This window comes from Lolium perenne, chromosome 7 (genome assembly GCF_019359855.2).
Source record: "Lolium perenne isolate Kyuss_39 chromosome 7, Kyuss_2.0, whole genome shotgun sequence".
In the NCBI taxonomy this organism is placed as follows: domain Eukaryota; kingdom Viridiplantae; phylum Streptophyta; class Magnoliopsida; order Poales; family Poaceae; genus Lolium; species Lolium perenne.
Window position 1 is genome coordinate 101174255 of NC_067250.2, and position 26189 is coordinate 101200443.

At 43.8% G+C, this 26189-nt stretch overlaps 2 protein-coding genes across 2 annotated transcripts; both read left to right on the top strand.

The window, feature by feature from the left end:
• The first annotated feature begins 3426 nt into the window (after nt 1-3426).
• Nucleotides 3427-22417, top strand: LOC127315794 (uncharacterized). Its single transcript, XM_071823985.1, has 3 exons — nt 3427-3456; nt 18730-19024; nt 19828-22417. The coding sequence occupies exons 1-3, from the start codon at nt 3427-3429 to the stop codon at nt 20538-20540; spliced, it is 1038 nt and encodes a 345-aa protein (XP_071680086.1). The 3' UTR covers nt 20541-22417.
• On the top strand, nt 20540-21796 carry LOC127315793 (protein FAR1-RELATED SEQUENCE 5-like). The gene has a single exon (XM_051346246.1). It carries the CDS (start codon nt 20540-20542, stop codon nt 21794-21796), a length of 1257 nt encoding a protein of 418 aa, XP_051202206.1.
• Nucleotides 22418-26189: the final 3772 nt, after the last annotated feature.

The following is a 26189-nucleotide window of genomic DNA, read 5'->3' on the forward strand; positions in this document are numbered from 1 at the left end:
ACAAAATTGGGCAATGGTCAGAACATGGTGAAACAAGGTGCACCACCTCCGAATCTGAATAGATATCTCTCCACGAATTATCAGCTACTGCCCGGTCTAACCGAACGCGAACATTATTCCTCCGTGCCCGCTTGTTATCATACGTGTGCGGCAAACCGGTGAAGCCAAGATCATTTACGTCACAAAGTTGAAGGCAGTCTCGGAACGCTGCCATTTGAGGCTCGGCACGTGGGCAAGCTGAGAAGTGCTCAAATTGCCACAAGGCTTCATTAAAGTCCCCCATGAGCATCCAAGGGAGCGAGGAGGATGCCTTCAAGGTAGCTAGAGCAACCACATCCGATGTCTATTCTCCACACGGGGTTCTCCATAGACAAAAGTAGCGTGAAATAATGGTTCCTCTGCCGAGAAACAAACAAAAGCATCAATAAATCTTGAATTAGCTTCTCTAATTTCCACGTGTACACTTTCATGCCAAAAGAGGACCAAACCACCACTCATTGCATCACTATCCACCCCTTCAAAACCTCGGAGGCCAAGGCGACGGACTCTGTCACTTTTCTGTCTAGTTTCACATAGAAAAATCAACCGGAAACGATGTGTCCTTTGTAGAACACAAAGGTCGTGAACTGTCGCGGCGTTTCCAATACCACGACAACTCCATCCACAACAATTCATTGTGTGCAGCTATCTCGCTCTAAGAACGCCGCCGGTCTTACAGAGCTGCTAGGAACAGGAACTGAAGTACCATCTTCCCGTATGTGTGGTTTTTTGTCTGTCTCAAACCACTTGGTCTTTAGCCTAAAAATTGCACACGGGCCAAAGCCAAGCAAACCAGACCACGCTGCTCCAACAGGCCACACTGCACAAAACACCAGAACCTTCGATCGGATCTCGGGACCAGATCCAAACGAACAAACCAGTACCAGAACGATCAACCCTAGATGGGGATTGTACAACCATGCAGATCAGAGCCAAACGAACAACCAAACTATTCCACAGCACAGCTTCAGATCGGAACAGAACTTCGGAAACTCACCGCCGGATGGACACCGGGGGAGGACAAACACCCTACGCGGGGACTGATGCTGGAGAACACCGGAGAACGGAGCCGCCGCAGCGGCGGCGGCCGACACGACCTAGGTCGCCCTGATATCGCCATGCGCGAGACAAAAACGTTTCGCACTGCTGTCGGTAAAGTTCGCTGATGTTGAATAATTTAGAAAAAAAATGCTGGATATACTGCAGAAAAATGTTGGAAAACAACATTATATTTTTGAAAATGTTAGATACGCAGAGAAAAATGGTACCTTTATGAAGGACGTGGCTACACAGTGCTATAGCACCATATAGTCCACTAGTGGAAAACAGGGCAATAGGCCCGGTCCATTTGGGCCTTTAGACCCGGTTCCCGAACCGGGACCAACTAGGCGGGACTAAAGGGGGTACCCTTTAGTCCCGGTTCAAAGATAAACCGGGCCTAAAGGCCTCGACACGTGGTGCGGCCAGGGAGCTCGCGGTGGAAGGGCTTTGGTCCCGGTTCGTGGTACGAACCGGGCCTATGTTTCTCTGCCGCGGCAGAGAATTGCTATTTCTCTGCCGCGGCACAGATTTAGGCTGTACCAGCGTTTCTCTGCCGACAGGGCGTTTCTCTGCCGCGGCAGAGTTTCGGCAATGCATATATATATCATTCAAGAAACCACAAAAAATCGTCATGAATATATATAGACATCGTCAACAGTACACGACATAGTCAACACAGTACACGTAATGCATGCATATTTACAATACAACATCTCCTGAACGAATATCCTCCGCCGTCACGATCTTCCGATAGTGCTCTCCACCTGGGGTAAGGACCTCGGTAATAAAGAATCCCGCGATTTCCTCTTGAATTGCTTTTATTTGATCCGCTGTTATGAGAGTGTCCCGCAGGCGTGTCATCTATATTTAAAAAAGGAGATCAATATATGAATGGAACTCAATACAATAGATGGTACTAATTAAGATTAATTGTGAAAATTTGTTATCGTACACGAGTGTGGTGTATTTGGGCATCCCCACCCTTGGGACAGGACATGTCACGCATGAAGGTGCAGACGTAGTATCCACATAAGTTATTCCCTTGTTCCTGCCTCATACACTTTACGAAAAAATAGTTCGATCAAACTAATAATCAAGCATCGTATTGAAAGTAAATATCATATATAAAGTTTCACGGACATAGCTATATATATATAGTACTACTTACAGGGTAATCTCTAAATGTAAGCTCCGGTTTCCATTCACCCGGAACAGTATTGATGAACCGTTTCCAAGCCCTGCCCGGCAAAAAATAATGAGTAAATGAGTAATTGATTAGTTGATGATATCTTTGAATTAGAGCAGATGAAGATGCCAATACGAAATTGATTGAAACTACCTCTGGAGGATGGCAGCCATGTCCGCCCATTCCGCATATTCTTTACGTTTCGAGTCCATGACGTTTACGACTCCAAGGTGAAGATCAATGATTAGGAGAATAAAGTGGAAACTGCACAAGCATAGCTTAATGATTACGAGAATAAAGTGGAAGGTGCACAAGCATAATGTATGTTATATATAACACTCACTTGAAGTTGTAGGGAAAGAATATATCCTCTTTGTCTGCTTGCTTCTCTAAAAACATTACGATGTTGTCCTCTGTGTCCTTGGGGTACCGTCGAACCGTAACTTCATGAACTGTGTTTGGGTCTATGAACCCCAGCGGTAGGAGCTTGCCTCTTTTGTATTCCAGCTTCTTCATTCTGCATAATTAAATGTATAGCGTACACAAAGAATATAATGAGGATATTTGTTAGTGCAAATGAATGAGCTACAAACTTAATTACACAAATAAATCACTTACAGGCAGTAGCAACTGATGACAGCTTTGTCGAGGGCGTCTTGATTGAATAACTGAAACAGTTCTTCTAACTCAAGGTTTATCTCGTCTTCCCCCCGGAAGTAATGCTCATCTCTAAGATACACCGTGATGTAGCTTTCACATCTTCGACAGGCTTTCAGGTACCAGTCATGCAACCTTCGCATATGAGTCCCTAGACGCGCGAGCTCACCAGGTTTGACGAGATCAGATCCGTATCTATACTTTTTTACCACCTGAGCCGTTGGATAGTAATCTTCGTACTCAACTGATGCTCCCTGAGCTCTAGCCGCCCGTTCGATCATCGATGCCGTCTCTGGATCATGATATGGCTCCACGATGAAGTGGGGTGCGGCCTGAATGTCTCTTTGTCCAAGGCTGGGCGACTTTTTTTGCTTCTTTGCTCGCTCTAGAGGACTGTCCAAGAGAGCGGTCATAATCAGCTCTCAGCTCAGGTCTCTTCATTCTCGTCTCGGCAAAGTGCTTCACTGTCTGCGGTGGAATAAACATCTTCTTCGGCGCAAGAAATGCCTTTTGCTCCTCAGTCTGCTCATGTGGTAACAACTCTGGAGTCTGTGCCCTCATTGGAGTTGATGATCTCTTCGGAGCTGTAGGAGGTGCCGCGGACTGCTTCCTCTTTTGCTTAGGTGGAAGCGGCGGAGTCTCCTGACGAGGAGGAGGAGGCGGCGGAGTATTTTCACGCGGAGGAGACTGGTCATGGATAGGGGAATCATCATCGCGCAGAGGAGAATCATCACGCGGAGGAGACTGCACAGGTGGCGGAGGAGGCGGAGGTGGCCTGCTTGTTGGCTTCTCACCTGGAAACACAATGTTCTCCTTCCGCCATTGCACGGTGGTTCTACGGGCTTCTCCCAGTTCTTTGATTTCCCCATCTTCACCTGCAGGGTGCTCAAGCACCAACCCCTCATACTCTCTCAACACTTCATCCACCATCACAACAGCAAAGTCGTCTTGGATCGGACGGCAATGGTAAGACCTTGTAGGTAAGAGGATGCCGACCGCCGCCTTGAAGGATAGGTTGAAAACTTTAACATGCAGCTCACAAGGATGGCTCTCAGTGAGATCATCCACGGGGGGGTAGCGAGGAGGCTCGACCACCTGGTCATCATCATCATCATTATCCACCTCGCCGAGAGGAAGCCACGCTGCTTTTCCGGTGTGGTTGAGATTGCAGCGGGCGAGGGCATTGAGCAGTGCAGGATCTACAGCCTGCCCCGAGCCATCCGAGATGTAAGTACTTGGGTTACCATGGTTAATTGGGCTTGCATGGTGCTAATACCCTCCTCTAAGTTAGCCGTGCGGTCTGTTTCCCTTGCCTTCCTCCTCTCATGGCTTTTATCAGGAAATCTCTTCCTTTCCGCAGAAAGCCATACTTCCACGGAACGGAGCCTCTTGTGCCTCGTGTTCGTCCGCCGTGTTCTTTGTTCCCAAGGGCGCGTGTCAGCTCATCGTTCTCTCTTTCGGGCTGGAACAACCCCGCCTCCACGTCCCTATGTGCTTTTTCCAGGGCATCAATGGGAACCTTCAGATGAGCTTTCTTATAGATGCACTTCCCTGTTTCTGGATCCAACGTTCCCCCAATCCCGTAGAACCACTCCTTGCACCGTTCGATCCAACCGTGTGTCCCTAATCTGATCCCTTTATCGGTCGGTTCCGCCTCAGCTGCCTGCCACTTAGGACGGTTAGCCTGTATCCACTGGACCCGTAATTTGGTGATATAGCTTCAACGCAGCATTTGCCTTATTTATTTCCGACCTTCTCAAAAATTCTTCGACTCCGTGCTGTACTTCACGAATTCGTCCCAGTGATTTTTTACCTTCTCACCGTCCGAGTCTTCTTTAACTTGATAAGGCGGCGCAATCTTTTCTTGTGGCTCTTGAATAGTTCGGCCATCTTCTTCTTGCCAAACTCGCGGAGGGCCTGCTCCATCTTGGCCTTTTCAGCGTCACCCCCCTCTTCGGGTACTATGTTGAAATGTGACATGAGCTTGTTCATAATGCTGTTTTTGGCTACATCATCGATATAAAGACCTTGAGCTTCTTCCTCTGCAGACAGCACTAGTCCCTTCGGCTTGTGCCATTCTCGAACGGTGATCGGGACGTGGTCCCTAACAAGCACTCCGCATTGAGCTATAAATGACTTTGCACCTTTCTCTGGAGCAATCGGTTTACCATCCTTCTCGATGTGGGTGATGTCGTGCCTAACACCGTCATCCAACTTTTTGGCCGGGCCTCGCTTCCTCGACTTTACAGAAGAAGTGCTCGATCCGGAGGGCTAAAAAAGAAATAGTTCATAGTCAGTACAATTTCATTAGTTAATGCATCTAGTCGATCAACATCGGCTTAATTAATTTATATACCTCGGTGATAACTACAGTTCGGGAGCCATTATGATGATCTTGTTCCTCACCGGCGCCACTAGGATCTTCTTCCTCAATATCCTCCGCTCCCTCACCAGAGTCATTCAAATAAGTTGCGGTGACATCGTCACCGCCATCATCTGGAATAACGTCGTCGTCGCGATCATCCAGAGTACCGTTTGCTATGAGTTCCTCCATGAAATTTTCTTGAATTTCATCTCTGTCCATGCTTTCTACAACGACCTGCAAGCTATACATAGGAACCATCATATGATCAAATTAAGGATAATGCAGAAAACTGAAAATGGAGTTACATATGTGTAGTTCTTAACTAAGGATCGATAATATAGTGCTGAAAGCAGATACTGCAGTTACATGCATACATAGATCGGGTTCATGTTTATTTAACCCTAATACATATCAATCACTACTACAACCACTCAACCGCGCAGACCGGGTCCTAGAGGGCGCCGACCAGGTCCTGAGCCGCGCTGGGTGTGCCCCCAAAGCCACGGAACAACAACGGGTGAAGGAGATATGCCCTAGAGGCAATAATAAAAGTGGTTATTATTTATATCTTTATGTTTATGATAAATGTTTATATATCATGCTAGAATTGTATTAACCGAAACATTAGTACATGTGTGATATGTAGACAAACAAGAAGTCCCTAGTATGCCTCTTAAACTAGCTTGTTGATTAATGGATGATTAGTTTCATAATCATGAACATTGGATGTTATTAATAACAAGGTTATGTCATTGTGTGAATGATGTAATGGACACACCCAATTAAGCGTAGCATAAGATCTCGTCATTAAGTTATTTGCTATAAGCTTTCGATACATAGTTACCTAGTCCTTATGACCATGAGATCATGTAAATCACTTATACTGGAAAGGTACTTTGATTACACCAAACACCACTGCGTAAATGGGTGGCTATAAAGGTGGGATTAAGTATCCGGAAAGTATGAGTTGAGGCATATGGATCAACAGTGGGATTTGTCCATCCCGATGACGGATAGATATACTCTGGGCCCTCTCGGTGGAATGTCGTCTAATGTCTTGCAAGCATATGAATGAGTTCATAAGAGACCACATACCACGGTATGAGTAAAGAGTACTTGTCAGGAGACGAGGTTGAACAAGGTATAGAGTGATACCGAAGATCAAACCTCGGACAAGTAAAATATCGCGAGACAAAGGGAATTGGTAATGGATGTGAATGGTTCATTCGATCACTAAAGTCATCGTTGAATATGTGGGAGCCATTATGGATCTCCAGATCCCGCTATTGGTTATTGGTCGGAGTGAGTACTCAACCATGTCCGCATAGTTCACGAACCGTAGGGTGACACACTTAAAGTTGGATGTTGAAATGGTAGTACTTGAATATGGAATGGAGTTCGAATATTTGTTCGGAGTCCCGGATGAGATCCCGGACATCACGAGGAGTTCCGGAATGGTCCGGAGAATAAGATTCATATATAGGATGTCATTTTATGTGAAATAAAATGTCGCGGAAGGTTCTATGGAAGGTTCTAGAAGGTTCTAGAAAAGTCCGGAAGAAACCACCAAGGAAGGTGGAGTCCACATGGGACTCCACCTCCATGGCCGGCCAGCCCTAGATGGGGTGGAGTCCCAAGTGGACTCCACCATAGGGGGCCGGCCACCCCCCCACATGGGAGGTGGAAATCCCACCCTTTGGGTGGGAGTCCTAGTTGGGCTAGGTTTCCCCTCTTATGGAAGGTTTTGGTTTCGGGTCTTATTCGAAGACTTGGACACCAACACTTGGGATCCACCTATATAATGAGGGGCCAAGGGAGGGGGCCGGCCACCCCAAGACCACAAGCTGGCCGCCCCCCTTGAGTGGCCGGCAACCCCCTCCCAAACCCTAGCCGCCCCCCTCTCCTCCATATCTCCCGCGTAGCTTAGCGAAGCTCCGCCGGACTTCTTCACCGCCACCGACACCACGCCGTCGTGCTGTCGGATTCAAGAGGAGCTACTACTTCCGCTGCCCGCTGGAACGGGGAGGTGGACGTCGTCTTCATCAACAACCGAACGTGTGACCGAGTACGGAGGTGTCGCCCGTTCGTGGCGCCGGAACCGATCGTGATCAAGATCTTCTACGCGCTTTTGCAAGCGGCAAGTGATCGTCTACCGCAGCAACAAGAGCCTCCTCTTGTAGGCTTTGAAATCTCTTCAAGGGTGAGACTCGATACCCCCTCGTTGCTACCGTCTTCTAGATTGCATCTTGGCTTGGATTGCGTGTTCGCGGTAGGAAAATTTTTGTTTTCTATGCAACGTTATCCTACAGTGGTATCAGAGCCGTGTCTATGCATAGATGGTTGCACGAGTAGAACACAATGGTTTGTGGGCGTTGATGCTCTTGTTATCTTTAGTTTGAGTACTTTGCATCTTTATGGCATAGTGGGATGAAGCGGCTCGGACTAACTTTACATGACCGCGTTCATGAGACTTGTTCCTCGTTCGACATGCAACTTGTATTGCATAAGAGGCTTTGCGGGTGTCTGTCTCTCCTACTATAGTAGAGATTCAATTTACTCTTCTATTGAAAACATTAGTATCAACGTTGTGGTTCATGTTCGTAGGTAGATTAGATCTCTCTCGAAAACCCTAAACCACGTAAAATATGCAAACCAAATTAGAGACGTCTAACTTGTTTTTGCAGGGTTTGGTGATGTGATATGGCCATAATGTGATGATGAATATGTATGAGATGATCATTATTGTATTGTGGCAACCGGCAGGAGCCTTATGGTTGTCTTTAAATTTCATGTTGAGTAGTATTTCAAAGTAGTTGTAATAGTTGCTACATGGAGGACAATCATGAAGACGGCGCCATTGACCTTGACGCTACGCCGACGATGATGGAGATCATGCCCGAAGATGATGGAGATCATGTCCGTGCTTTGGAGATGAAGATCAAAGGCGCAAAGACAAAAGGGCCATATCATATCACATATGAACTGCATGTGATGTTAATCCTTTTTATGCATCTTATTTTGCTTAGATCGCGACGGTAGCATTATAAGATGATCCCTCACTAAAATCTCAAGATAATAAAGTGTTCATCCTTAGTAGCACCGTTGCCAAGACTTGTCGTTTCGAAGCATCTCGTGATGATCGGGTGTGATAGAATCAACAAGTGCATACAACGGGTGCAAGACAGTTTTGCACATGCGGATACTAAGGTGGCCTTGACGAGCCTAGCATGTACAGACATGGTCTCGGAACACGTGATACCGAAAGGTAGAGCATGAATCATATGGTTGATATGATGAACACCTTGAGTGTTCGCCATTGAAATCACACCTTGTCTCGTGATGATCGGACATAGGTGCGGTGGATTTGGTTCGTGTGATCACTAAGACAATGCGAGGGATATTGTTTTGAGTGGGAGTTCACCTAGGTTTTTAATTATGTTGAATTAAAATTTGAACTCAATTTGTCATAAACTTAGTCTAAACTATTGCAAATATGTGTTGTAGAGATGGCGTCCCCAATCAATTTTAATCAGTTCCTAGAGAAAGAGAAACTTAAGAGCAACGGTAGCAACTTCACCGACTGGTTCCGTCATGTGAGGATCTTCCTCTCTCGGCGGAAATCTGCAATATGTGCTTGATGCACCGCTAGGTGACCCTCCTGCAGAAACTGAAACCGATGAAGTAAAAGCTGTTTACGAGACTCGGAAAATTCGGTACTCTCAAGTTCAGTGTGCCATCCTATGCAGTCTGGAATCCGATCTTCAAAAACGTTTTGAGCACCATGATCCTCATGAGTTGATGAAAGAGCTGAAAGCTATTTTTGAGACTCATGCGGCCGTGGAATGCTATGAAGCATCGAAACAATTCTTCAGCTGCATGATGGAAGAAGGCAGCTCCGTTAGTGAGCACATGCTCGCCATGACCGGGCATGCGAAGAAACTCGGTGACTTGGGAATAGTGATTCCTAACAGATCGGGGATTAATCGTGTCCTTCAATCATCCGCCACCAAGTTACAAGAACTTTGTGATGAACTACAATATGCAGAACATGAACAAGGAGTTACCTGAACTCTTTGGCATGCTAAAAGCTGCTGAGATTGAGATCAAGAAAGAGCACCAAGTGTTGATGGTCAACAAGACCACCAGTTTCAAGAAACAGGGCAAGTCTAAGGGAAAATTCAAGAAGGGTGGCAAGAAAGCTGCCACGCCTCCTATGAAACCTAAGAACGGCCCTAAGCCTGATGCTGAGTGCTATTACTGCAAGGAGAAGGGACACTGGAAGCGTAATTGCTCCAAGTATCTGGCTGATCTGAAGAGCGGCCTTGTCAAGAAGAAGAAAGAAGGTATATCTGATATACATGTTATAGATGTTTATCTCACTGGTTCTCGTTCTAGTACCTGGGTATTTGATACTGGTTCGGTTGCTCATATCTGTAACTCAAAACAGGAACTAAAGAATAAACGAAGACTACTGAAAGATGAAGTGACGATGCGCGTTGGAAATGGATCCAAAGTCGATGTGATCGCTGTCGGCACACTTCCTCTACATCTACCTTCGGGATTAGTTTTAAGCCTAAATAATTGTTATTTTGTACCCGCGTTGAGCATGAACATTATATCTGGATCTTGTTTAATGCAAGACGGTTATTCATTCAAGTCTGAGAATAATGGTTGTTCTATTTTTATGAATAATATCTTTTATGGTCGAGCACCACAAAAGAATGGCTTATTTCTGTTAGATCTCGATAGTAGTGATACGCATATACATAACATTGATGCTAAGCGAATTAAACTTAATGATAATTCTACTTATATGTGGCACTGCTGCCTTGGTCATATTGGAGTGAAACGCATGAAGAAACTCCATACTGATGGATTACTTGAATCACTTGACTTTGAGTCACTTGATAGATGCGAAGCATGTCTAATGGGAAAAATGACAAAGACTCCATTTTCTAGTATGATGGAGCGAGCTACTGACTTATTGGAAATCATACATACCGATGTATGTGGACCAATGAGCGTAGCATCGCGCGGTGGTTATCGTTATGTTCTAACCTTCACAGATGATCTGAGTAGATATGGGTATATCTATTTCATGAAACATAAATCCGAAACTTTCGAGAAGTTTAAGGAATTTAAAAGTGAAGTAGAAAATCAACGTAACAAGAAGATCAAATTTCTACGATCTGATCGTGGAGGTGAATATCTGAGTTATGAGTTTGGCATGCATTTAAAGAAATGCGGAATACTTTCACAATTGACACCGCCTGGAACACCTCAACGAAACGGTGTGTCCGAACGTCGTAATCGAACTCTTTTAGATATGGTTCGTAGTATGATGTCTCTTACTGATTTGCCGTTATCATTTTGGAGTTATGCATTAGAGACAGCCGCATTCACTTTAAATAGAGCACCATCAAAATCCGTAGAAACGACACCGTATGAATTATGGTTTAATAAGAAACCTAAGCTGTCGTTCCTGAAAGTTTGGGGTTGCGAAGCCTATGTAAAGAAGTTACAACCGGACAAGCTAGAACCCAAAGCGGAGAAATGCATCTTCATAGGTTACCCTAAGGAAACTATAGGGTACACTTTCTATCACAAATCCGAAGGCAAAATCTTTGTTGCTAAGAACGGAACCTTTCTTGAGAAAGAATTTCTCACTAAAGAAGTGACTGGAAGAAAAGTAGAACTCGATGAGATTGATGAATCTATACTCGTTGATCGAGTAGCGCAGATCGGAAATTGTACACTGTACCGCCTACACCGGCAACAGAGGAAGCTAATGATAATGATCATGAAACTTCGAACGAGGAAACTACTGAACCTCGCAGATCGACAAGGGAACGTGCCACTCCTGATTGGTATGATCCTTGTCTAAATGTCATGATTGTGGATAACAATGATGAGGATCCTGCGACGTATGAAGAAGCGATGATGAGCCCAGATTCCAACAAATGGCAAGAAGCCATGAAATCCGAAATGGGATCCATGTATGATAACAAAGTATGGACTTTGGTAGACTTACCTGATAGCCGAAAGGCTGTCGAGAATAAATGGATCTTCAAGAGAAAAACAGATGCTGATGGTAATATTACTGTCTATAAAGCTCGACTTGTCGCAAAGGGTTTCCGACAAATTCAAGGAGTTGACTACGATGAGACTTTCTCACCTGTAGCGAAGCTAAAATCTGTGAGGATTTTGTTAGCAATAGCTGCATTTTTCGATTATGAGATTTGGCATATGGATGTCAAAACGGCGTTCCTTAATGGAGACATTGAGGAAGAGTTGTATATGGTACAACCCAAAGGTTTTGTCGATCCTAAAAATGCTGACAAAGTATGCAAACTTCAGCGTTCAATCTATGGACTGAAGCAAGCATCAAGAAGTTGGAACCGACGCTTTGATAAGGTGATCAAAGACTTCGGGTTTATACAATGTCATGGAGAGGCCTGTATTTACAAGAAAGTGAGTGGGAGCTCTGTAGCATTCCTGATATTATATGTAGATGACATATTATTGATCGGGAATGATATAGAACTATTAAGCAGTGTTAAGGGTTATTTGAATAATAGTTTTTCAATGAAAGACCTTGGTGAAGCATCGTATATATTAGGCATCAAGATTTATAGAGATAGATCAAGACGCCTAATAGGGCTATCACAGAGTACATATCTGGACAAGATTCTAAAGAAGTTTAGAATGGACGAAAGTAAGAAAGGGTTCTTACCTATGTTACTGTGCAAGGTATTGAGTAAAACTCAAGGACCGGCTACGGCAGAAGAAAGAGAAAGGATGAGTAACATCCCCTATGCCTCGGCCATAGGATCTATCATGTATGCCATGCTATGTACTAGACCGGATATAGCACATGCTGTTAGTTTGACTAGCAGATATCAAAGTGATCCAGGAATGGAACACTGGACAGCGGTCAAGAATATCCTGAAGTACTTAAAAAGAACTAAGGATATGTTTCTTTGTTATGGAGGTGACCAAGAGCTCGTTGTAAACGGTTACACCGATGCAAGTTGGAACACTGATCCTGATGACTCTAAGTCACAATCTGGGTACGTGTTTATATTGAATGGTGCTGCAGTAAGCTGGGCAAGCTCGAAGCAGTGCACGGTGGCGAAGTCTTCAACAGAATCAGAGTACATAGCGGCTTCAGAGGCTTCATCAGAAGCGGTATGGATGAAGAGGTTCATTGTAGAGCTCGGTGTGGTTCCTAGTGCATTGGACCCATTAATCATTTATCGTGATAACATGGGTGCCATCGCCAATGCACAAGAGCCAAGGTCACACAAGAGGCTGAAGCATATCAAGCTGCGTTACCACTCGATTCGCGAATACATCGAAGATGGAGAAGTAAAGATTTGCAAAGTACACACTGATCTGAATGTAGCAGATCCGTTGACTAAAGCTCTCCCTAGGGCAAAGCATGACCAACACCAGAATGCCATGGGTGTTAGGTATATTACAATGTAATCTAGATTATTGACTCTAGTGCAAGTGGGAGACTGAAGGAGATATGCCCTAGAGGCAATAATAAAAGTGGTTATTATTTATATCTTTATGTTTATGATAAATGTTTATATATCATGCTAGAATTGTATTAACCGAAACATTAGTACATGTGTGATATGTAGACAAACAAGAAGTCCCTAGTATGCCTCTTAAACTAGCTTGTTGATTAATGGATGATTAGTTTCATAATCATGAACATTGGATGTTATTAATAACAAGGTTATGTCATTGTGTGAATGATGTAATGGACACACCCAATTAAGCGTAGCATAAGATCTCGTCATTAAGTTATTTGCTATAAGCTTTCGATACATAGTTACCTAGTCCTTATGACCATGAGATCATGTAAATCACTTATACCGGAAAGGTACTTTGATTACACCAAACACCACTGCGTAAATGGGTGGCTATAAAGGTGGGATTAAGTATACTTAAAGTATGAGTTGAGGCATATGGATCAACAGTGGGATTTGTCCATCCCGATGACGGATAGATATACTCTGGGCCCTCTCGGTGGAATGTCGTCTAATGTCTTGCAAGCATATGAATGAGTTCATAAGAGACCACATACCACGGTACGAGTAAAGAGTACTTGTCAGGAGACAAGGTTGAACAAGGTATAGAGTGATACCGAAGATCAAACCTCGGACAAGTAAAATATCGCGAGACAAAGGGAATTGGTAATGTATGTGAATGGTTCATTCGATCACTAAAGTCATCGTTGAATATGTGGGAGCCATTATGGATCTCCAGATCCCGCTATTGGTTATTGGTCGGAGTGAGTACTCAACCATGTCCGCATAGTTCACGAACCGTAGGGTGACACACTTAAAGTTGGATGTTGAAATGGTAGTACTTGAATATGGAATGGAGTTCGAATATTTGTTCGGAGTCCCGGATGAGATCCCGGACATCACGAGGAGTTCCGGAATGGTCCGGAGAATAAGATTCATATATAGGATGTCATTTTATGTGAAATAAAATGTCGCGGAAGGTTCTATGGAAGGTTCTAGAAGGTTCTAGAAAAGTCCGGAAGAAACCACCAAGGAAGGTGGAGTCCACATGGGACTCCACCTCCATGGCCGGCCAGCCCTAGATGGGGTGGAGTCCCAAGTGGACTCCACCATAGGGGGCCGGCCACCCCCCCCACATGGGAGGTGGAAATCCCACCCTTTGGGTGGGAGTCCTAGTTGGGCTAGGTTTCCCCTCTTATGGAAGGTTTTGGTTTCGGGTCTTATTCGAAGACTTGGACACCAACACTTGGGATCCACCTATATAATGAGGGGCCAAGGGAGGGGGCCGGCCACCCCAAGACCACAAGCTGGCTGCCCCCCTTGAGTGGCCGGCAACCCCCTCCCAAACCCTAGCCGCCCCCCTCTCCTCCATATCTCCCGCGTAGCTTAGCGAAGCTCCGCCGGACTTCTTCACCGCCACCGACACCACGCCGTCGTGCTGTCGGATTCAAGAGGAGCTACTACTTCCGCTGCCCGCTGGAACGGGGAGGTGGACGTCGTCTTCATCAACAACCGAACGTGTGACCGAGTACGGAGGTGCTGCCCGTTCGTGGCGCCGGAACCGATCGTGATCAAGATCTTCTACGCGCTTTTGCAAGTGGCAAGTGATCGTCTACCGCAGCAACAAGAGCCTCCTCTTGTAGGCTTTGAAATCTCTTCAAGGGTGAGACTCGATACCCCCTCGTTGCTACCGTCTTCTAGATTGCATCTTGGCTTGGATTGCGTGTTCGCGGTAGGAAATTTTTTGTTTTCTATGCAACGTTATCCTACAACGGGAGCATAGCTAACATGAGATCCCCGCATAACGCTCCATCCGGTCCTATACATGTTGCCGTAACCATGGAGCATCTTCATCATTTAACTTGATGCTTGGATCAATGTTCACTCTGAAGGGTGGAATTTCATCAAACTGATTATAATCTTCTGACATGTCTGTCTTGTCCTCCACTCCCACGATGTTTCTTTTTCCAGAAAGAACTATGTGGCGCTTTGGCTCATCATTTGATGTATTTGTTTCCTTATGTTTCCTTTTTCTTGGTTTGGTAGACATATCCTTCACATAGAAAACCTGGGCCACATCCTTGGCTAGGACGAATGGTTCGTCTCTATACCCAAGATTGTTGAGATCCACTGTTGTCATTCCATACAACTTGTCTACCTGAACCCCGCCTCCTGTTTTGTTGACCCATTTGCACCTAAACAAAGGGACCTTAAAAGAAGGTCCATAGTCAAGTTCCCATATATCCTCTATGTAACCATAATATGTGTCATTTGGGCCTTCATTCATTATTGCATCAAACCGGACACCACTGTTTTGGTTGGTGCTCTTTTTATCTTGGGCGATCGTGTAAAATGTATTCCCATTTATCTCGTACCCTTGGAAAGTCACTACAGTCGAAGATGGTGTCTGGGCCAGCAAGTACAATTGATCTTCAATATGTTTGTTATTCAGGAGATGTTTTTGCAACCAACCGCCGAAAGTCGACATGTGTTCACGTCTAATCCAATCGTTCGACTGCCCCGGGTTCTGGGAGCGTAGAAAGTTCTTGTGGTCACCGATATACGGAGCCACCAAGGTGGAACTTTGTAGGACTGTGTAGTGTGCTTGAGTCAAAGAAATCCCGTCCCTACATATCATTGATTTCCTTCCTAGCGTGCCTTTTCCACTTAGTCTCCCTTCATGCCGCGATTCAGGAACACCAATCGGCTTAAGGTCAGGAATAAAGTCAACACAGAATTCAATGACCTCCTCTGTTCCATAGCCCTTGGAGATGCTTCCTTACGGCCTAGCACGGTTATGAACATATTTCTTCAAGACTCCCATGAACCTCTCGAAGGGGAACATATTGTGTAGAAACACAGGACCGAGAATGGAAATCTCATCGACCAGGTGAACGAGGAGATGTGTCATAATATTGAAGAAGGATGGTGGGAACACCAGCTCAAAACTAACGAGACATTGGACCACATCATTCTGCAACCTCGGTAGAATTTCTGGATTTATTACCTTCTGAGAAATTGCATTGAGGAATGCACATAGCTTCACAATGGGCAGTCGAACATTTTCCGGTAGAAGCCCCCTCAATGCAATCGGAAGCAACTGTGTCATTATCACGTGGCAGTCATGAGACTTCAAGTTCTGGAATGTTTTCTTCTCCATATTTATTATTCCCTTTATATTGGAGGAGAAGCCAGACGGGACCTTGATACTGCTAAGACATTCAAAAAATATTTCCTTCTCTGCTTTTGTAAGAGCGTAGCTGGATAAATGACGTCCTTTAACTCTCTCATGCAGCTTTTTGGGGTCTTTCCAACGTTGCTTGTCCTCCCGTGCTTCTGGTGTATCTTTTGTCTTCCCGTACACACCCAGAAAGCCTAGTAGGTTCACGCAAAGATTCTTCGTCACGTGCATCACATCGATTGAAGAGCGGACCTCTAAGACTTCCCAATAGGGTAGATCCCAAAATATAGATTTCTTCTTCCACATGGGCGCGTGTCCGGCATCGTCATTCGGAACAGACCGTCCGCCAGGACCCTTTCCAAATATTACATCTAGATCCTTGACCATACCAAATATATCAACACCATCACGATGGGGAGGCTTCCTCCGGTGATCAGCCTCACCGTTGTAATGCTTGCCTTTCTTTCTTACGGGATGGGTAAGCCTAAGAAATCGACGATGCCCTAGGTACACGACCTTCTGACCTTTTTCCAAATAATCACCTTCGAGCTCATGTAAACAGTGTGTGCATGCATTGTATCCCTTGTTTGACTGTCCTGAAATGTTACCAAGAGCAGGCCAGTCATTGATGGTTACGAAAAGCATCGCTCTTAGGTCAAATTCCTCCTGCTTGTGCTCGTCCCATACACGTACACCTGCTAGGGACCACAGCTGTAGAAGTTCTTCGACTAATGGCTTCAGGTACACATCAATGTTGTTCCCGGGTTGCTTCGGGCCTTGTATGAGCACTGGCATCATAATGAACTTCCGCTTCATGCACAACCAAGGAGGAAGGTTATATATACAAAGAGTCACAGGCCAGGTGCTATGGCTGCAGCTCTGCTCTCCAAAAGGATTCATGCCATCTCACCGAGACCAAACCGTAAGTTCCTTGCATCCTGTGCAAAGTTTGGGAACTCTCTATCGATTTTTCTCCATTGGGAGCCATCAGCAGGGTGCCTCAACATCACGTCTTTCTTACGGTCTTCTTTGTGCCATCGCAACAACCTAGCATGCTCTTTATTTCTGAACAAGCGTTTCAGCCGTGGTATTATAGGAGCATACCACATAACCTTGGCAGGAACCCTCTTCCTGGGGCGCTCGCCCTCAACATCACCAGGGTCATCTCGCCTGATCTTATACCGCAATGCAGTGCACACCGGACATGCATCCAAATTCTCGTACTCATCGCGGTAGAGGATGCAGTCATTAATGCATGCATGTATCTTTTGCACATCTAATCCTAGAGGGCGGACAATCTTCTTCGCTTCGTACGCATCGGCGGGCAATTCGTTACCCCTTGGGAGCTTCCTCTTAATTATTGTCAGCAACTTTCCAAATCCTGAGTCGGTGACACCGTTCTCGCCTTCCATTGCAACAATTCCGGTGTCTGCCTAGCTTTTTATGGCCATCTTCGCAAGTTGGGTATAACAATTTGTTGTGATCTTCTATCATCTTGTCGAAGGCCAACCTTTCCTTTTCAGTTTCACATTCTCTCCTTGCATCAGCAATGGCCCGGCCAAGATCATCATCAGCAGGCTCATCTGGTGCCTCTTGATCTTCTACTTCATTGTCTTCATTGCCTTCTGCAGTATCATCGTATTCAGGGAAATTGGGATAACCGTCATCATCCTCTTCCTCTTCGTCATTGTCTTCCATCATAACCCCTCTTTCTCCGTGCTTGGTCCAACAATAGTAACTGGGCATGAAACCGGATCGCAGAAGGTGGCTGTGAATGAGACTCGAGTGAGCGTAATTTACGGTATTCTTGCAGTCCACACATGGACAATACATGAAGCCACCATGTTTGTTTGCCTCCGCCACGGCCATAAAATTATCCAGGCCCGCAGTGAACTCGTCAAACCGTCGGTCAATGTACATCCATTGCCGATTCATCTGCATGATATAATTAAGCTGATCAAAACCATTACAGAACATCACGATGTATATATACACATGCATTTTATCAATTGCAGATGAAAAGGATAAAGTTGTTAACCTCGATGAAGAAGAAAAAAGCAAGTTAAGTGTGGCTTGATTTGTGTAAACTCAAGTGGCAAATCCTCTTAAGCATTTCATCGAACACCTCTTGTGCATGTGAAGAAGAGAGGAAAGCAATACACCCCTCTTGTGAAGATAGTGAAAAAATGGCTAAGTGTGGCTCACATTTGGGCAGGGGCAAGGTTATATAGCCAGAGGGGGGCCTTTGGACCCGGTTTGTCATACAAACCGGGACTAAAGGGTTCCCCACGACTGACACGGCCTGCCGCGCCCTGCGGTGGACCCTTTAGTCCCGGTTTCTATGACAAACCGGGTCCAAAGGCCGCTACAGGACAGGCGCCAGCGGGTGGGGTCATCCTGGGCAGAAACGAACCGGGTCCAATGGGGGCATTGGACCCGGTTTGGTTCAGCAGTGGGACATTTGCTTGGGACCAAAGGCCTCTTCTCCACTAGTGGTCTACCACAGTGCTCCCCATGTCCGAATCGTTTTTTTCCCAAAATAGCATGTGGTCCCGCCAGCCTGTCCCGAAATAGAAAGTGGTCCCTCGTCCTCGTCCCGTCCTCACATGCCAACTTGCACGCCGTTTTTTTTTTGACTCGGTCAACAGAAAAAAGAACATCCCACGACCACACAACGCCTCACGACATAAATAAATATACATGCCAACGGGAGAAACAGACATCCCCCGACCAATTCCTCCCTAAAACCCTAGCTGCTATCCTTCTTCCTCACGACGGCTTCAGATCTTACCTCCATTGCTGCCAGGAGAGGTTCTACCAAGACTACCACCATTGCTGGAGGACAAACTTCTTCCACCATCAGAGGAATATACATCTTCCTCCTCCAAAGTTCATCAAGAAGCACAACTTTCTCCATCCACCTCCCAGTACTTCTAGCAGATCTGAAGAAACAGGATTCTGGGAACAAACCTGGGCAGATCTGAAGAAACATTCTGGGGACAAAGAACCTGGAGGTAACAAATTGTTCTTATCTCACCCCTTGTTCGCCCCAAAACTCCCAAACCTTCCAGTACATGTGTTTCTTACTTCTATTGCCCAAGATCTGGAACAACTGAGCCATCAGGAATTCGGATGGAAAAACTTCTATTCATGAAAAAGTATTCATGTTCAGGAAAAGCATGTTATTTTTGTAGGAACATGAACAAAAAACATGCAAAGTTAGCTAAGCTATTGACCTGTCTAACTTAAGATAGCATCAAATTGATCCAGAACTTTGCATTGGAAGTAATTTTAGACACCCAAAGAGAACTTGGCATGTACATACCAGTGCATGCATCAGATGTATTGATCCAGAACACAAAAGAACATGTAAACTAACCTAGATATGTGTCATACTTAACATAGCAAACATATTGATCCAGAAACTTTGCATGGAAGCTAGGTTTATACACCCAAAGAGCACTTCTGTTTTGCATGATTTATACATCTGCTTGTTTGCATCATTCCATGAAGTTTTCAGTTGGGAGCAGGACATAAAAAAGAAGCACTTCTGAAGCCATCATGAAATTTTACCCCTAAAAGCACTCCAAAAATCCATGCAGCACCACTCTAGAACCTGTGTATTTGATTGTAATAAAATGGTTAGTTTACATCTAAAAATGCTCAAGTGAAAATGCTCAAAAGAAATTATGGAACCCTGGTTTTTTAAATGTAATTGCTATGTTCAAGTGATTTGGGCAGACTTAAACATTTTGTACAATATGAACTAAGACATACACAACTTTGATTGCCGATATGGATCCAAAATGTTCTACAGGAGTACTAGATCTAAATGAACCAGCAATTGAAGGTGACAATGTAATCGAAGATGTCAGTTTGTTCCATGATTTGCAAATAGAAGTAATAGGCAGCATACAAAGGACCTTGAGCAATCCAGATGTGACCAAAAGCTCAGAACATAGCAAGCATGTGAGTGGAAGCAACACTGGTGCTTCTGCTGACACAAACCCGGAAACTGGTGAAACACTATCAACTGATGATTCCGGTGGTGATGAAGATGAGGGTGAAGTCCAGTCAACACCATGCAGCCAAACTGAAGTTAAAACCCCTTTCAAAGGGAAGATCTATGATTCATGGGAGGATGCGAAGATGCAGTACAACCGATATGCTAAGAAGATTGGGTTTTCCATCAAATGCAGTACATCCAAGGTTTCAAAAATTGATGATCAAAGAGACAAACAGCTTTTTGTTTGCAACAAGAGTGGAAAAAATGAAGACATCAATAAGTTAGAAGCACCACCTGTTAGGCAAAGGAACAAAAGCATCACCAAGAAAACTGAATGCAAAGCGAGATTGAGGATTAAAAGGAGAGGAACAAAGTGGTATGTCACATACTTCATTGAAGAACACAATCACAGTTTGATGAAGAAGTTTTCCTTGAAAAAGTATTTGAGATCTCATAAAGGTATACCTAAGGAAGAGAAGGATTTTGTTCAGCTATTGCATAAGGTGAATCTATCTGCTGGGTAATGAGGATTATGGGAGAGGTCTATGGCGGTCTCGCAAATGTACCCTATGACAGTAAGGATGTGAGCAATTTCATGGCTAAAATTGATGAAGAACACACGCACAAAGACATGTCCCTGTTGCTAGCTCACTTTGCAAGGATAAAAAAAGAAGACCCAGATTTCTATTTCAACATACATACAGATCATGCGGACAAAGTGGACCGCATATTCTGGGTAGATGGGCCAGCGATTGCTGCTTACAAAAATTACAGTGATTGCCTCTCATTCGACAGCACCAACATGACCAACATGTACAATATGCCTTTCGCACCATTCGTTGGAATCAATAGGTATTGTCAAACAATCCAGCTAGGATGTGGGTTCCTAAAGAATGAGAACATCGAGAGTTTTGTCTGGTTGTTTCAGGAGTTTCTTGAGGCTATGGGTGGTCTACTGCCAGATAACTTCATAACTGATCAAGATGCGGCAATGAGAAGTGCAGTTCTCGTCTCATTTCCAAATTGCTGCCACAGAAATTGTAGGTGGCACATTATACAAAATGCGCAGGCCGTTTTGGGCAACTTCTTGTCAAAACATGAGGAGTTAAGGACAGAGTTGAACGAGATAATTGATTATAGCATGTCGGTTGAAGAGTTCGAAACTAGGTGGGCACAAATGATTACCAAACACAATGTAGTGGACAACACCCATCTCTATGATCTATATCATATTAGAGCCACTTTTGTGCCAGCCTACTTCAAAGAAAGGTTCTTTCTGTTCCTACAGACTACTGCTCGTAGTGAGGGGTTCAACGCTGTTTTGAAAACTTACATTGACCCGCACAACAATTTTCATCATTTCTTCCTTCAGTACATGAAGTTGCAAGAAAAGATTGATGTAGCGGAGGATGCAGTTGAATTCAAGGATGAAGACAAGACTCTTAGGGCGTGGGGAGATTTTCCAGTTGAAGAGCAAGCCTTGCAGGTGTATACACGGCCCATTTACTTGCGCTTTCGTGCGGAGCTTCGTAAAGTGACATCTTATAATGTACAACATGTTGGTCATGAAACGTACGATGTTAGCCCTATCAAGAATTATGTTTATGGCTATGGCAGTAGAAGCTACAGGGTAGAGGCTAATTTGGAAGCTGAAAATTACAACTGCGAGTGCTGCAAGTTCAGCAGGGATGGGTTGTTGTGCTGCCATATTTTTAGAGTGATGATGCAATTGGGTAACATTGACAGAATTCCAGAGAAGTACATCCTCAAGAGGTGGTGAATACCAGAGGAAATTATCGTGGAGGAGAAATTGAAATTGCCAAAGGTACCAGTAGACAGAAAAATGAGTAACAAAGAAAGGCAGCAACTACGTTATGGAACTATGTGCAATGATTTCACTAAAGTAGCCAAAATTGCATCAACATCTGATAAGGGGAAGGCACTAGCAGATAAATACATGCAAGCTTTAGAGAAAGAATTGTTAGACATGAAAGCTTCGGAGTCTGCTAAACGTAAGAAAAGAAAAAATGCTACTACTGCTCAAGATGGAGAAGGGATAAATGATGGTGGGCTTGACAGTTTTTCGCAGTTTGATCATGTTCAGGATCCAGTATATGTTCCAAAGCAAGGTCGTCCAGCAGAGAAAAGAAAACAGTCTGGTTTGCATTTGAAGTCATCCAAAGTTGTCAAATGCAGCTTATGCGGGTCTAATCAACACACTGCGACTATGTGCAAATATAAGATAACACCAGCACCAGAGCCCAAAGAATTTGACTTCTTCCATGAAATGGTGTAATCACATAAGGGAATTCATATTTTGTTCATGCTATCAAGTACTGGTGGAATTGTTCTTTGTGAAAAATTTATTTTATACATTGTCCAATACTAAACTATTTGTTGCACTGGGGATTTGGTGTCTTATATCCAAGTTCTGTGAATTAATTACATTCATGTAATTTCGGTGCTTAATCATGGACATCAATCATTCACAGTGATTATGCTTAAAAACATTCATAAAATCTGAATTTTCATGCTGAAAAATACATGCTTTGTACTTGCTGGATTGGTCATCACAAATCATGAAGAGAAAATATATATCCAATTCTGAATTTACATGTAAAACATGAAAAATACATTTTGTACTCCACAAAAAGTAGTACCTTTGAGCCATACATGAAGAATGTACCACTGGTTAACTTCTTATGAGAAGAGAAGTTCCTCCCAGTTGATTGTGTTCTTGTGAAAGTCCACCCATTTCTTCAAGTTAAGCTTCCTGAGAGCTGGCATGTCTGAACCTCTAAATGCTAGCATCTTTCTCCCATTCCATTCTTCAATGAACTTTAGAACGAAGTACCCACAGTCATACCTTGAAAAAAAGAATGTTAGTAAGCTGAATGTACTTTCCTGTAGAAAGAAGTAATAGAATACATTGAGATGAACAATTAAAAAAGCATATGTTAGAACTTACTTAGTGTCCTGCATTGGCGTACTTATGTGTACTGTTTGATATTTTGAGATATCAATTTTTGACTCACTGTATTCGTTGCCCACAAATGCTTTATACTTCCGATGATTGTTCGAGAATCTTTCATGAGTCCACGATCACTCTCACGTCTCATTGAGTCCATCACTTCAAACCTACCGGACTTCAAGTTCAGCACGATAAGGTAGTAGTGCCCATTCATAACATCCAAGTCAGGTGTCAAGTCTTGCAGAACTGAGAACATTACATGCATGGTTTTGAAAAAACATGAATACCTCAATTTGTTCTAAACAAGAGGTTTGCAACTCAATTTTAATTAAAGCCTAAATGTATAAAAAATCATCACATTCGAGATTTGTATCACCTATAAAATATGTAACTACATCCAAACACTGCAAAAGATTCACCAAAAGAACGAAGTGAAGCAGACAGTAATTACATCTTTTCTCTAAAACTATTTCCTCTAAGACTACAGTTTATATGTGAAAAGTAATAATTGAAGAAAAAACCTGGGACTTACCATGTCTTTGTGATCAAGACGGTGATTAGGAGAACACTCGAATGCTTTCTTCACTGATCTATCCGTCAAACAAGTGGCAGCACTTCTGAGTTTTGTCTGCATATGGAAGGAAACAAGAGGATAACACGTTAAAAAAAAGTGAAACTACTGATAAAATGGAACTACTGCAAAATGGCACTACTTCATTGAAGAACACAATCACAGTACAGGAAAATGGCAATACTGAAACAAATGGCACTACTGATGCCAATGGCAGTACTGGAAAAATGGAAACATTGAAAGGAAACAAAATGCGTGGTAATGCACTAACCGCAATCCTAAGTGGCATGACAAATTTTTTCTGCTTGGCCATCTCTGTAGAAAGTGCTTGCAACGCGATCTCGCAAGTGGAGTTACTTAACCAACCCCCAGGCTTGACAGAGTCAGCCAAATCACTGAGGGAAATGTAGAAGTCTCCATAATCAATAATCCTTTCGCCGTTCAATGTATCTTTAGTTTTCCCTCCATACATGCAAACCTTGTCGTATAACTCAGAATCTGACTTAGGAACATACGGTTTCTTTGCGTTTGCAACGAATGGAGACTTCTGATGTGGACCTAGCTTGACTACCCTCCTCGTTTGCGGAATAGGTGTGGTACTACCAGGCGTCCTTGGAGAAGTTCTTGCATTTTGCAACACAATGCCCTTCCCTGATGAGGAAGGCATCTCAATAGAAGCATATATTTTATCCAGTGAGTCACCACTATCATCATTGCTGGAAATAACAACAAGTTCTTGAACCTCTGAATCTTCTTCCGGTCTTTCCATGACATTTTGCTGGTTAGGTACAGATTTCTCTGGTAGAGCTTGCTCAGCTACTATTTTATGAGGTATGGTTTGCTCAGCTACTGTCTTCTCAGTTAGTGTTTGGTCAGCTGCTGTCTTCTCAGTTAGTGCTTGCTCACTTAGTGCTTGCTCAGCTACTGGTTGCTGACCTACTGTTTGATCAGCTACTGCCCTCTCAGGTACTGCTTGCGCATCTACTGCATGTTCACTGTCTTTTTGCTCAGTTATTGTTTCTTCCACTTGACTGAAACCAAGATCGAACGATGGGCAATGTTCCGCCATCTCTCTCACCTTTCTCTGATAATTTGTTTCATTTGCAGTTTGAACAGCCAATTCCTTGGTTATCCCCCTGTCAAGCTTTGCAGCGTGAATAGGGTTGTGACTTTGATCGCTTGATGGCGAGTTAGAAACCTTGTTCATGCTAGCATTGGCCCGTGCTTCAGCAGTAGCAAATCTTGTGAGCCTCCTCCCAATCGGGCTGGCGGAAACATCTTGCTTAATGGGTGACATTGATCTAGTGATAGGCCTCCTGCCAATCGGGCTACAAGAATCTGGTTTCTTTCTCTTTGTTCTAAGTTGGCCTGAACCTTGGCTACCCTCTTCCTCTTGGCTCCCTTTACTTCCTTCCATATTATTAACAGCTGGAGAAGTTTCAGTGCTTGATTGAGATCCTGTACCATAAACTTGGAGATTCCTCAGGGCATCACCCATGTTGGTCTGTTGAAGGGATACTTCTGTCTCCTGAGTAGCTACAGCTGACACATCCTTGTTGACTTCTACAGGTTCTTCCATTTGTACATTGCTTCGTGTTTGTTGTTCATCTTCAGCAAGTTCAGAGTTTCCTACTATGTGGTCAGCTTGACAACCAAATGCCTTTTCTTCAAACAAATTTGCAGTCGCTTCCTCCTTATGCACTTCAGTGCCAAAATTATCCTGATGATCTTCAATGACAACATGCTCTTCCGGATTAATTTCAGAGCCTCTCATCTTCTTTTTCTTAGGCCTTGCAGCAGCAATAATTCTGTCATCTGGCTTTCTTTTCTTAGACTTTGCAACAATCCCCATTTCTGGAACAACCTCCACTTCTGTGGTACCTGCCATGTGGTCCAGTAACACCTCCTCCTCATTTCTAGCTTCTGTCACCTTCTGCCTTGTACGACGTCTCTTCTTGCTAATGATCTGCACATCTTCCTCTGCCTGGTGAGGATTTTCAGAGCTTTCCTTCACTAGATTAACTGCAAATGACCTCACAAATTCCGCAAGACCATCCTCAAACACATTGCACATGCTAGAAACAGCTTCTCTGTATATTACCAGTTGCTGTTACATAAGAAAAGATAAAAAAGGATAGTGGAAAATCTAGTGTATTTGTAATAACAAGTAGAACATGGCGCTAGAAGTAACAAAAAATGGTAAGCCTTACTTCATCATTTGGAGATATTGGTGCATGTCGTTTGATGAACATGTCTACAACAGATGGTTCAGCAGAAAACAAAAATGGCTTGTTCCTGAAGCAAGCCTTGAGCTGGGGGACATTTAAAAGAAAAATGGTCAACAAATGAGATCATGCAAGTGATATAAAAATACATGCTATCAATAAAAATTATAAATCATCATATGATGGAACGTATGGAGGGTAAAAAACCTATGGAACAATACAGTTTATATGTAAATTTGCAAAAAGGGTAACAATTGGAACTTATTTGAAGCTTCAGTGTATATTTCTCCCAAATGCAAAAAGGTGAAAAAATTAGCTATAGTTTTATATGGATCAAATTCTCTTTCTTATGTATAAATCGAAACCGGAGACACAAATTAGCTATAGGGTTAAAGGTACAAAAATA

Bases quoted from the DNA above. Each gene is read 5' to 3' on its own strand.
- LOC127315794 (XM_071823985.1), top strand. From the start codon at position 3,427: ATGCCTTTTGCTCCTCAGTCTGCTCATGTG. The intron at 3,457-18,729 runs GTAACAACTCTG...CGGGAGAAACAG, and splicing joins CTCCTCAGTCTGCTCATGTG to ACATCCCCCGACCAATTCCT. The intron at 19,025-19,827 runs GTAACAAATTGT...AATGTTCTACAG, and splicing joins TGGGGACAAAGAACCTGGAG to GAGTACTAGATCTAAATGAA.
- LOC127315793 (XM_051346246.1), top strand. From the start codon at position 20,540: ATGAGGATTATGGGAGAGGTCTATGGCGGTCTCGCAAATGTACCCTAT.